Consider the following 14,177-nt stretch of genomic DNA (forward strand, 5'->3'; position numbering starts at 1 on the left):
ACCAATTTTTTCTCTTCTGGTCCTGCATGTTTCTATATTTTTTCTGTATCTTAATATACATTGCACATATAAGTAATAGTTTGTAATGGAACAGTACCAGGTCTCCTATGCATTGTGTTATAATGAGTTTATTTTTCATATTGACATAATGACTTGAAAAAAAAAAAAAAAAAGAGAGGCAAAAACCCCATTTTATTTCTCATGTCCATAGGAACGTAAGTTTCATTTTCTGATTTCCCAAATAGCTGCCCTTGTCTCCTCTAAAGGCTACTGCTATGCTGGTTTTGGAACATTATCAAATAAAAAATAATTTCAAAGTTTGTAATTTGTCCCTATTGCAGATCTTTGTACTGTGGATCATGATTGTAATTATCGTAAATAAAATTCGTACTTATGAACATAGATCTTGGAGTAAACTGCCAGGTGCAGGGTTGACTACCATTGTCAATTTGTTGTCTGTTGTGTTAGAAAAAGGGAGAATAACTTGCTTCCATATTTTGTGGAAGAATAAACACTTGGATTTACTCAGAATTTAAGATAAAAGCCATTGATTCTGAAACCATTCTGTTAAGAATGTCAATGTTCCTGCTTTTAGTTAGTTTGCACCTATTATTGCTGGCTGCCTGATGCTATGTATTATAAACTATTATGTGACTGGAAAACCTTACTCTACTTTTGCTTCCTTTTATGTTTAGGGTATGCATGAACTTTTAGCTCCCATTGTCTTTATCCTGCATTGTGACCACCAAGCTTTTTCACATGCCAGTGAAGCTGCACAGCCAAGGTAAGCACTGTTTTTATTTGCATAGTGTTAAAAATCCATCATCTTAAAAAAATAGATGAAGTTGGCTTCACTGGAACTTATAAATATGTGTTCCTTAATTCTTTGTTTATAATTAATAAATTGATACCAGAAATGGTTGCATCTTCATGCTGTTATGGGAACGTCCTTATTTCGTCTTCCCTACCACAGCTTCCGAAAGGGGGATTAAAGGTGTAGATATTGGCCCCTTCACAGGTACTAGCTGGCAAAAAAAAGGGAAGCCAAGAAACCTGAAGGGAAACCTTAATCAAAAAGCTTACATACTTACTGTTTCACCTCATTCTTATAGCCAGAAATAATTTATTTTTTGTCATTTCAGAGAGGAGGCAGATTAGAGAACTACGGTCATAGAAAGGACATGTTACCAACTACCTTTCCTCATATCTTAAAAGCCAAAAAAATCAATGTAGACAAATTGTTGTGATTGATATTTCTTTCATCACCTGCAATGTTGTAGCTGCAATATCTGACTGTCCTTTGACTTGGTAGTAACATTAAGTTTAGCTATTGATTCTCCATTTCACTCAGACTCTGTGTGTGTGTGCATGTAATCATACACATATGTATAAAATATTACATCACATATGATTGTCTGTCAACCAAATTCAGGTGCTTTTTTTCTTGCCCTATAGGTAAAGCTTCGGGGGGGGGGGGGGGGGGGGAAGAACCTAGCTGCCTTCTTGTATCACTTGTGATATTTAGGTCATTTCTTTTCATTTGCCTTTTTGCACTCTCTTGTGGAGTCCAGCAGTGAATAAAAGCCAATTTAATTACGTGTACTATGTACTATAACCTCTGATAGCACCCCTTAACGTGATTGTCCAAAGGCAGTTAAGCATAAGGATGGAGATTATTTACAAGTCTGTGTTTTTATTCAATGTCTGTCCTTAGCTATCCTGAAATTACCTAGAAGATGATCTTCAGTGCTAAGTAACTTAAAATAACCATGTGATATGCACAGCATTCTGTTCCATCCCCACTGAAAAAGTAGAGCTAAGCAGCAAAGTAGATGGAAAAGAGGTGCTGTCACTGATTAATTGCTGTTAAAGTACAATAAAAATACAGGCTATTAAAACAAAATAAATTAATGTTTTGATACTGCATATTTGACCAGTAACCATATTTTTTTTGTTTGGGACAGTGATAGATTGTGCAGCAATCAATTATTCTAGATCAAGCATATTCAAATAATACATTGTGACATTCAGTAATTTGTTATTTGGAATAATTAGATGGTTACTTCATTGTAGTGCAGACAAGGCAGCTAATTTGGTTTTGATCTTTATAAAAAGGGAAGACTTCATTTGTTCAATGGAATTGCTCTTTTTAATTAAAAAGGCTAGTTTTCTCATTTGCACTTTATATGAAAGTTGGCTTATAAATACATAATAGTACATGCAGAATGCTGACCAAAAATAAACATTCACATTTGGATTGTTCACTGTTGCCTTTTTCAGTGAGGAAATGAAAGTTCTTTTGAATCCTGAATATCTGGAACATGACGCCTAGTAAGTTTTAACAACTTCCTTTACATTTAACTTGTTCTTACTTGTAATACATTATTTAACACCAAGTTTCTGGGTTTTTCCCCCTTCAGTGCAATGTTCACACGTCTTATGAAAACTGCAGAACATTGGTTTTCAACTTTTGAACATGACAGTCAGAAGGTAAATATTGCTCTAAAATGTTGTACGAACACAGAGTCTCCTATGTATGAGTGATGTTCTTGTGTAGCATTCAAAAGAAGGCCTGTCATAGGCACATCTATGTGCCCAAACCCTGTGCAAACGTCATCTTAAATAAATACATATAGGCAGTGTTTAACGTATTGAGACTTGAATTGTTTTAAACCATTTACAATATAAACAATTTGCTGTGAAAGCAAAACTTTGATCATAGTCCATCGTAGGTCAGGGTGCATCTTTCTCTGACTTCATCATTACATTTCCTTCCTTTTTTTTTTCTTTTTGACCTCGGGATATTCAAACAGAAGGGACGTCTGTGCCCTCAGATCTCATGTGTAGCTATACAGGTGCCACTGTATTTAGTATGTTGCCTCTTTTCATGGAAAAGCTTTTTCTGTGTTCTGAGTTTAGTTCTACAGAACACTTCTTTGCAGGAACCATCTAGGGACCATCTAGACCTTGCCTGTAACCGTTTTTCATGTATGGCATGAGGGACAATTCCCTCTGTCCATTTTGCCTCAGTCAGTTGCTCAAGATTTCCTTTGAATACTTTTTTCCTGTCTCTTTCTCTGTTTACATTTCTCTTTTTTTAATTCTGAAAAATGATTTGTGTGGAGTGTATGTAGAAGGCTCTAGCAAAACATAGCCATATTACAGGTATTGCCAAGACTTTCAGTGTATTATATCCTAAAAGAGTTGTCCTCCAAACTTAGTTCCAGCTTGATTCACGTCAGCATTTTCACAGAGACCATGAGTTGAGTATCTAGAGTTAACAAAAAATTAATAAGAATTTGGTTGGTTTTGGATGTCTACGTGTGCGCACCAAAACATATATTTGCAAACTGTAATTAGGGAGTAGTAGTTTGAGAGGTGGTTTTGCCTGTCTGTTGAAGAAAAAGATGTCCACTCAAGACTCACATAAAAGGTTCTATTTTCTTTAAATGTTTAAATGTATCTGTGTATATATTTTATTAGACACGGAGCATTGGTATCTTGGCCTAAGCCATCTACAGTTATAAATAACTGTTTGGATTTGGGTTTTTACATAATTCTCAGTAACTAAGGATAAAGTATATGAGATACAAATTTTATGAACTTATTACAGAGTCACTTTTATTCCAACAACAAAGCTGAGACATGTTTCTCTGAGTGTAGCTGTTCAGAATTCGGTGTATTCAAATGTATTTGTTCCAATTTCTGTGACAGAGGTGGTAAAGTCTGGGGCTGAATTTTATTCGGGAAACAACTAGGTCTGCTAACAGTTTTACAGTGCTTGGGTAGAAGGTGAAAGTTTACATTGCCCTTTCCAGTCCTTTCGTGGCATAAAAAATTAACAATGCAAAGTGCATGGATTAATATCTAGTTGTTTGTTCTTGTTCTTTGCAAACATGTATAATCTTTAATAATCCTTTCTTGTACGTATGCCTTTTACAATCATGACTTTGAGGGCTGGCTACATAATAAAGTCTGAATCTTCACAAAGGAAGCAATGAAAGCATGTGCTCTGAGAGACATGTTACATTTTATAGCCTCTAACAGTTGGTTCCATTACTCCCAATTGCCATTAGAGGAGCTTCTCCAGCTACTCCATTCCCTAGTGGTTAATGAGAGAAATCTGTCCACGGTTTATACTTGTACTATGTCCTAGCCTTTCTTTACTGCTGTAGCATTTGTTTCCTAAATGCATGAATATATAAATTGTATTAGTATTGACTGCCAGCCATTCCAGTTCGTGTTGTGGTAGGTAATGTTTTGTGGCAGGATTTGGTGACTCTGTTCCTAATACTTGATCTGAATTTTTCATCTGCATTTCACTGATATCCATATTTAAACTGTTCTTAGAGTTGAACCTGATGCTCTCCTGTAAACAGTATAGCACATCTCTGAGCCATCTCTTTGTCTTTTTATTGTGAACCGCATCCCTTTGCGATTGATCATTTGTATTTCGTGTTAGCAGTAGATGACTAAACCCATACACTCAAATGTTTTCCAAGACTTAGAAGCTCACAAAAAGAAAATGGATGTTTTTGTCTCATGAGGCAATTTAATATATAGTGAGTACGAGCAGGGGCACAGTATCATGTTGTCCACTTGGCTTCTGTGCTTTAGGCACAGGCACTGTGAGTCATTTCTAGTTAAACATTTTGGCGCCTTGGTTGTATTATATTTTTTGAGCAGCTTTCTGTTTGGGCTATTTCTTTCACACCAGCTGATGTGATTTTTTGGAGCAATTTCAACTGACTAAGTGTATTCTCATTTTCTCAACCAAATTGCGTGAGAGGAGACAACAGACGTGCCATATGCAGTCTAGTCATCCACTGAGCTTCTTGGTGGAGTGCACCAAATCAGGAGGCATGGACAGTCAAGGCATTGATTATTGATTGCAACTGCTGTCCCCACAGATTCTGTCATGCTTTGAAGATTTCTGTTAATGGGGTTAATTTTTGAGATGCTGATGAACTGCATTTTGATGGATACCATTTACTTATCTCATGCTTTTAAAAATGGCACGCCAGCATGTATTATTTGATGCACTTAGCCATGTTGGTAGTCAGTCAGTCTGACAGTCAGCAATGTGTCAGTGCTGCATTATGCCAAGGTGCACAAATGCTGCAAGTGACAAATAACTCCAGTTTTGGCACTCCTCCGTAAGAGGAAGCTTGCATTAATTTTGATGTTCAGAATCTTTTGACACTTGAGCCAGTGTCTAAGAGTCTGTCTTCTAATTTTGTAAAGATGGCTTTAAACCCACAGACAGCTAATGATGTAAAGGCTAATCTGGTAACTAGCTAGTCTTCTCGTATTACAAGTTCAACTACGTAGAAAGATTCTAATGTTGAGATTTCTATACAAGAATCTATGCCTATAATCAAGAAAAGCTTAAAAATATAGATATTTTAAGTCATCAAAGTCATGAGTGCATGCAGTGGTCAAGCTGAAGTTAAATTCAACTTGAATAAACCAGAATAAAGTTCATACCCCAGATGTGTGCCAACTGATGGAACATGCACAGTCTATGAATATGTACAGTTACAGATTTTTATGATTAGTTTCAAAGATAAATTGATATGTTCATGCAAAAAATTAGTATAGGCTAGCATTTAACATTAAGGCAATGTTATCATATCATACTTTAAGAGTGTTTTTCTATATAGATTAGAAGGAGATTGGTGGATACCCTTTTGCAGTATTTTGCATTCTAGCATGTGACCAAGAAAATAATGAAATGGGTCTGAAGGAACCATAAGACATAGCCATACAATGGAGGAACAAAAATCTGGGTAAAAAGAAGGCTGCTTGATTTGGTAGTAAAGAAGTTAATAGAATAATTAAAAAAGGAGGTAGGAGAAATATCCTTCCTCAATGTACCTGCAGCTGTGAAGAACTTTAGTATTTAAGTAAGTAGCCACATTTCTTATTAGCCCCTAAGATGCTAGATGTTTTATTTTAAATTTCTGTTTGGTAGCACACAAAAGATTTTGAATGAAAGGATGCCATATCAGTGAGCTTTATTTGACAGTCTGAGGGAGCTTTTGTCAAACAATTTGCTGGGGCATCTTAAATGAATGTCTTGGTACCACAATAGCATGGCAAAATCACTGCACTGTAATAGACAGATCAGTCCCTTGGCTGCAATTGCCACAGCAAAGCAACAATTAAGCAGATTTTAAGATACAATTTATAATCGATCAGATCCTTAAATAGCAACATTTTACCTGAAATCACTGCTCAGCATCATACAATATTTTCTGCAGTACAGAAATGGAATAATTAAGAAAAAATATTTGAAGTAAAGGAGATCAACATAAAAAATAGGCTTTTTGGTAGAAATTATTAAATGTTCACTGCCCACTTGAATGTTAAACCATGTTGTAAATTATTGTGAAATATGAGTACTTCTCTTCCTTCCTCTTAAAATGCTGATACAGAGAGAATGGGGTTGAAGAGGGACTATAACCATAGGAAGCAACCTTGGGGATAGTTTATACAACAAAAAAAAAACTTTCTTTGTTATTGAATGTTAAAAATAATGTGCTTTTCACCATATTGAACCAAGTGAATTTGTCTTTCAACAGTTTAAGCTGTAATGAAGTCTTCTGAAAGTATTAACCCTTTGACCTTGATAATGCTTCTCTATCAATATACTGAGCAAAAGGGTAGAAAAACAATAACTATTTTTTAAAGTGAAGCTTTCCAGTCAGAGAGCCATGATAACAGATTGCAACAAAATCATTGCAAAATCTTCTCTTCTTACTGTTCCAATTTTCCCTCTTTTGTAACTTTAACTTGTTCCTGACAGCTTAATTCTCCATTTCCCTTTCTTCAATCTTTATCTTGATAGGTATGACTTGTTCTTTTTTATTTCTCATCCTCCTTTTTATGCTTCCTATTCAATGGGGTTCATTACTTGCTGCACTTCTTTCTAGCATTCTCTCTCTTTTTCAATAATACTTCACTCTTTCGCAAGAAGACCAAATTTAAAGCATTATCAGGTTCAAGCATGCTAATACTCCAGTAGTTTTCTTCCTCTGTGTTCACTTGGTGTGTGTCATGTTCTAGATCATGACATAGTTTGCGCAACCTTCAATTTCTTTTTTGTTTTAAAAGTTTTCTGATGCTTTATCAAAGTTGTGTAGATTTTGAGGTACAGCCACCAGATTTTCTGAGCAAGGGAAGCCTGTTTAGAAAGGATTGTTTGAAAATAAGTTATTTCCTATTTGGTATGCAATTTATTGTCCTCTGAGGGCATATATGCTCTACTAAGTTACCATTTGTCTGCTTTGCTCTGGACTGACTCAGTCTGCTGATGTTAAAGCTAAAATAAAGCTGTCAACACTTTGTCAGAGTGTGAAAAGTAAAGCACGCACGTAAAAATTGATGTGCAGAACGAGGGGATGAACCTTGGCACGCCTGGGAAGGGGAGTCCCACAATACCTTCCACAGAAGTGGATACTTAAGATTCCTATTTTCCTGGAAAAGAAACAAGTTATTAATATTTTTATGCTTATTTGGAAGCCGATGATTACAACAAAGCAAATCTCTTGTAGACAATCCCTTTAGACAGTAACGCTTCATGGGATGTTCTTTTTTTTCCTGTTTTCTGTGTCCGCAGGAGAAAGATGTGATGATTACACCTATGCCATTTGCAAGGCCGCAGGACTTAGGCCCATCTATTGCTATTGTTGCGAAGGTAAACCAAATTCAGGATCATCTGCTAAAGAAACATGATATTGAGCTGTACATGCATCTGAACCGACTGGAAATTGCTCCACAAATTTATGGACTGTAAGTTGTTGCAAAACATTATTTAATTTAATTCCTTCTATTTTTATTTCATTATATTAGGACTTTTTTTTTTTCCTTAAATTGAGGATTAGAGGAATGGGGATAAAAAGAAGTACTGCTTATCTCTTAGAAGTTATTCAGTTGGCAGCATTACAGTAAGTGACACCCCACTGTTGCATTTGTGACAGTGGCATTCCCAGTGCAGATAACGTCCGTTTAGCTACGTGTTAGAGAACTTGACGAAGACTCCCAGGGCAGTGATGAAGTACGCACTGAATCGAGTACATATTCTACCTGTGGTTTTCCTATAAGAAGAAATGGGATAATAGGACACAAAGAAGGAAGAAAGGGGAAAATTATTAGCATTGAGTGGTTTGTTTACTTAAATTTATCACCAATTCAGTATCAGTCAACTTTCCCCTATTGCAATAATGGGGTTTTGGATACTGGTAATACAGGTGTGGTGGGGCATGTTAAAAGTTAAGGCATGGAGATAATAAAGTACCTGTGTGCGGAGTCAGCCCAGGTAGTCCATTTTCCATTAAGCTGGCTCAGATCCATTCAGCTGGTTGTGTATTGTGCACCCCCGTTCCAGGGGAGCTTATTGAGCCAGGTGTGACTTTGGATGTGGCCTTGTCCACTTTGCACAGCATTGCATCCAACCCAGTTATGGCTGCCATAGTCAGTCTGGGTCAATACCGAGTGTGCAACTTGGATGAACCATGAGTAACTGTGAATTGACTGTGTTTTTGAGGAAGAATTTTGCCTTCATCGTCTGGAATTCTAGACATTTGATTCATTTTGATCATTCCTTAAAGAGTTGGCAAGCTATATGTGCAGTTGCAGTGACAGAAAAATGACACATTTAATTTTTTTTTTCACTTTTTGCAATGATTTAAAATAAGGTTCGCTTTGCCTTAAATGAAAAAAAAAAAAAGGTTTCATTTATAGGTGTGAATCTCCAAATGTAATTGTGAATTACATTTAACAACTCAATAGAAAATGTAGACAGGGAGGGAAAAGGTGACTGTGTAAATGTCAGGCCATAACTGCAATACTAACATTAAAGTGTAATTTGATGTTATAGTAAAATGGAAAAATGCTGAGACATAGTACGCCCGCAAGAAAAAAGTTGAACTAAGACTGCGTAGTAGTCCCAGACTTACAAATAACATATAGTAGGAAGATAAATGTAATTCTACAAAACTTAAATAGTTTTGATAGGAATGGGTTACAGGAAGAGGAAGAATAAGCCAAGTAAACTCAAGATATTAAAAGTATGAAGAGGACAGATTGTCCTATTACAGTATTTTTTGCATAGTGTAGAGTTGTGTATTTTGTTAGTATCTTCACTAGTCTGGAAGAGAAAGCAAGCATCCTTAATAAACTTCAGAGGTGGTAATGAATAAGTAGGCAGTATAAATATCAAGGAAAACAAAAAGACAGTGTTTCTTTTTTATGAAGGCTTATGAAAACACACAGAAAATAAAATAAGATAAGCCTCAGAAATTTGCAAACAGATATTTTGGGGAAAAAATAATTTGTACTGTAGGTCTGCACTTCAGTATAAGATTTTGCCTTTCAGTAAGAGAAATAATTGAAAGAAAAAATTAGACTTTAGCTCAAAACATAACATTATAATAACAGAAGAATGATGCAGTCTGGTGTGGCATAAATAGAACTGAATCTGAATAAAGAAATTTACAGTTAAGGGAATGAATTATGAGAGAGAGCTTCAGGCTGACTATCAGGAAAACCTTACTAACAGGGAGCTGTTAGACTGTAAAATAATATATCAAAATTAACAAAGGAAAATCAGAATATTTTAAAGGCAGGCTTTGAAAAGCTCTCAGAAATGGATAGTATCATAGACAATGACTCTGCATTGGCAGAAGAGGAAAGTAGGTTGCCTGTGAGGTCATATCCTTCTCTGATTTCTGATTTAATATAGAGGACAGGAGAAAAAGAAAAAAGAACATGACTGTGTTGTATTATTCTCACCTTTAATGATGTCTGAACTCTTCAAAACAGTAATTTCCAGTAGTGAGCCAGCCGACAGTCGCAGATGCTGGATCTTTTCCTGTATTTAGCATTTCTTGAACTAGAAACAGCATTTCTTAAACTTAATAGGTTATTAATAATTGCTAAACATAACCCAAGTGTAGAATTCATGTGAGCTTTTTGTTAAAGTTTATTGTTTTGCTGAAGTTTGTTGGATTTGCCAACAATAAATATTCATCTGTCAGCCTTGATATCACTCAAAAATATAAAAATGGTAGAAGGAAGACTGGGAACTTCCCTCAAAAGATATTATGACATTCCTGGTGAAAAGTATCAACATGAAAGGCTTGTATTTAGTGGCAGTCTCCCCTTGCCTAAACAAGTTATATAGTTTACTTATTTAAAAATACAGTATTTTATACTTTACATCCTTCTATAACCTTCTCGGGCAAGGTAGATACAATTCTTACTTACTCTTTTTATTTTCATATAGTTGATTTCAACCTTTGATGTTTACAAATAGTCCTTTTATTTTTCAAACACTAGGGAGACTTGTTCTACTGGAAGATCCCTAGTCTGTTGTACATTTCCATGTTCAGAAACTGTCCTTTAAAATAAAATGTGGTTACACACGTCTTGAAATTATGCTTACCTGCTCACAACACCGACTTTAACAGGCATTTCAGTACGTGTGGTATGATTCATTAATTTTGGTTGCTGTCCAGTAGTGCAAAGGTTGTATGCTGGTTTTGTGGAAAAGTATACTCATTATAGTGTTTATGATATCAATGTGAAAAATCTGTATTTTTTCTTCATCGGTTAGTCCTCTGCAGACCGTGGTGTCAGTAGCCTCAGCCTGGTATGCCAGGCTGCATGCTGGGAGGTGCTGCCAGTTTAGAAGAAATATCTTCTCTGGATAGTTTGCAAGGGAGTGGTAGCTCAAGGGAGTGGATTTCATTATCTTCTGGAGGGCATCAGTGAACAGACTTCACATTACCTTCACATTACATCTCATTTCATTGCTGATCAGAAGGAGAACCCTGTTAGGTATAGCAAGGTATACTAGGGTCCTGGTGCTGCCGTATTTCTGTGCTCTGGTCATTCAAGCTGGTGTCATATACAGTAGCAGCCTTAGCACAGGAATTTCTGTAGCTGGAAATTTTGTGAGACCGCCCATTCATTCACTTGCAGTCAGCCGCTGCATATCCCTGTGATAATTATGCAGCTGCTATTAATATCATCCGAAATGGAACCAGCAATACAGAGATAAAGGCTTTGTGCCTTATCATTCTTCAGTCTTCTTTGTTTGCCGTGTCTTTAGCTTGTTTTTAGACCCTAAGATAATGTTTTGCAGAATAACATTGTTTCACATTCCTGGTAGCACTGCGAATTGCGTACAGTCTAACCAAACTATAATAATTATCTAATCATATCTAATTTTGTACTTTGTAAAGTAAAGCACAAGAATGGTTTGAAAATAAAATGGAATTGATTACATTAACAGTTCGGTGACATGCTTCCTGATAATAAACTTTTCTCTAAATAAAAACAAAAAAATGCTAAGATTAAGCAAAAAGAATGGATACTCTGAAGGGCTGACAGATCGAATATTCAGTTTAATTGTAAAATTAGATGAGTTAACAATGATTAATGTCCTAGATTAAATGGTATTCCAGTGTTAATTTCTTTGACCCTTACATCTAATTCATGTTACAGTACAAAATAATTATCGCAAAACCATTCTGCAGTTTCTGCAGTGGCCAGTGTTTGCAGTGGCAAATTAAGCAGGTTGTGCTCTCAGCTTGAGAAAGGACAAGGTTTGAGGAAAGTCTTCATATATCTGTATTTTAGGACATTTTCTTCCATTTATAGTAATTTGTAGTAGAGGACTTCTTTTACATTTTATTGAAAACATGAATCAATTGGAAAAGTCCCACATAATATCATTATTACTGCTTTATTTTATGTATTGAGAGTTTCAAAGTGAATTATATTGCATTAAATTAAATTCTCATAGAACTGCATGCAATAAGTACAGCCAGATCATGTAAATATATATGATATGGTTGTATAGAAATAATGCACACAAAGATAATGACAAGCCATAAGTGTAAAAAGCTTTATTTAAGAATAAAAATTAACTGTTGGCATCAACTCACTAGCTTCTGCATCATAATAGTGATGGTTGTATTATATTGGTTAAGCAAACTCTTTCTAAGCACTTAATCCAACAGACACTAAAGCGCATGCAGAAGTGAGTGTAAATATTTCATGATAGCTTAATCTCAGTACAAAAAAGGCCTTCTTAGAACATTCAGTGCCGATGACTTTGCCTCCCGCTGCCACTCTGCTTTATGATGATCAATCAGGCAGACATACTACCTACTGCAGCTCGAGATGCAGTTTCAGCCCTGTAGGCTGATACCACAATTATACTTCAAGAAGAAGCCTATCTCATGAAGCAAAGAAAAAACAAGAGAAGGGTGCAAACTAAGTTGCAGGGTAACTAGGCACGAGTGTAGATTTGAAGATAGCATTAGAAAGGTTATGTTACAGCAAAGTCAACAGCAGATGTGCTGTTCCACTATTACTATTCTTAGTTGCTTTGCTATGAGCACTGCTGTGGGGCATCCACCTGTTTTAGTTTCTCTCCCATGCCATTATGGTACCAGGCAGTATTCCTTTCCATAACCATATTGATCTCTGGAGGGAGAATTTAAAGGATTTTACCTGTGCAGTAAAGGACCATAAATCATAATCATTGTATCCAGAAAAAAAAAAAAAATACCCCACTAGTCATCAGAATAAGAAATCTTCCTGATCTCCAGAAAAAGTAGATCAAAGATCAGTCTTGCTAAGGAGAACTTTAGAGATCATTCAGGATGCCTGGGTTTATTTTGGATTCTCACACTTCACCAAAAAAATGAGAGACATAATATATGGCATGGGCCAAACCACCTACAGTTCCTCTGTAGTTTTTAATCCAGTGTCATTAATTAATTGGACAGCAATTACAATGAAAGCAACTTTGAGCTGTTGGGCATGTAGTAGGGGAACCACCAAAATCTGGCCTTGCTATTAAAATAAATTAGTATCTCACAATGGCTACGACTAAGCAAATACAAAGTCTTCTTGAACAAAGTAATAGTTCTCATTTGAATGCCCAGGACCAAATTAATCCTGAACTTAGTAACTGGTATTGCTGTTGATTTCCAGTAATTATTTTCTGTTTGACTTAAACAGAGCGTTACACATAAAGCAGATTTTAATGGAATATAAATCCTAGCTTGTCTGTCAGTAGAGGGCTTGTTAAGGATTCAATGCCAGATGAACAGGCCTTTCTAAGAAAGGTTACCATCCACTGTTGGTCCCAGAAATTAAGAAGAGATACAGCCTACTGGATTTTTAGATAAAGCTTTTGAGGGCTGACTCAGACATCTGAAGGCTTTACTACAAATTCTATCTTGCATAGTGAAAAAAGTATTGTAAAAAGAAACCTGTAAGTTCAAAGTTAGGTGACACAAGAAAACACATCTGAAGCTAATTTAGAAAACTACCATGTATTTTGATGGAGAGAGGGATTGCCTCACCTACTGTTGACGTGCCAGTTGTATTGCAGTGGTTTACTAACTCAAAGAATTTGCTCTGTGCAAATAAATTTGGACAATTCTTGAAGCATCAGGGTAGGTATCTTACTTTCAGGCAGCAAGCAAATCCTACTTAATTCTAGAATTTGCTTTTCTTCTGTTTTGAAGTGAGGCTACTCACCGTTTAATGTTCTTCAATGATAGATATCTGTTGCTCATTGTTGAGTTTCTCCAAAAAGCTTTCTAGTTTGTTGATTGAAAAAATGTATATTTCATTTTGTGCCATTTCTTGTTGTGTATTAGATGGAAATTAAACTATGATGAACTTTTGATTTTGTCCTTTTTCCCCAACTGTCACAAACAGTATTTTAGTCTTACCTTAGACTTAAGATTTGAACGTATACGTAACATGAAAGCCCACTCTATAAACAGAATGAAGGATTGGTTGAGGTGTCAAAAGTGTTCATTTGAGTTTTACTCTCCTGCCGCATAATTATGTGCTGAGATGATAATGAGTAGTACTGGATGGCTGTGAGGATGGAATGCAGATTTGTCATTATGTTGCTCCTTGATGCAGGTGATGTGCTTCCCATATGAAGTACAGGGAATTATCTTTATCTGGGAAAGAAACAAGCAGGAAAGCTTCCATTTTGACTTTTGTCACATACCCTTAAAAAAAAAAAAACAGCTGGTGGCATTAAACATAAGTAGGCTTAGAGACCAGTGGATTTGAATAGAATAAATATCTTCTGAAACCTGTGATGAATTTAGTAGGAATATATATAGGTGTTTGGA

At 35.8% G+C, this 14,177-nt stretch overlaps 1 protein-coding gene across 10 annotated transcripts in view; it reads left to right on the top strand.

Moving 5' to 3' along the window:
• TBC1D5 (TBC1 domain family member 5) overlaps window positions 1–14,177 on the top strand; it is a 318,020-nt gene that overhangs the window by 186,468 nt on the left and 117,375 nt on the right. For all 10 annotated transcript variants that reach the window (XM_087771855.1, XM_087771860.1, XM_087771874.1 and 7 more), the window contains 4 exons: window positions 696–784; window positions 2,281–2,331; window positions 2,421–2,490; window positions 7,622–7,794. In XM_087771855.1, the coding sequence (XP_087627981.1) occupies window positions 696–784; window positions 2,281–2,331; window positions 2,421–2,490; window positions 7,622–7,794 (383 nt within the window). The remainder of the gene's footprint in view (window positions 1–695; window positions 785–2,280; window positions 2,332–2,420; window positions 2,491–7,621; window positions 7,795–14,177) is intronic.

Source organism: Nipponia nippon, unplaced genomic scaffold (assembly GCF_047370975.1).
Source record: "Nipponia nippon isolate SJK-2023a ecotype South Korea unplaced genomic scaffold, ASM4737097v1 scaffold_1, whole genome shotgun sequence".
Taxonomy (NCBI): Eukaryota; Metazoa; Chordata; class Aves; order Pelecaniformes; family Threskiornithidae; genus Nipponia; species Nipponia nippon.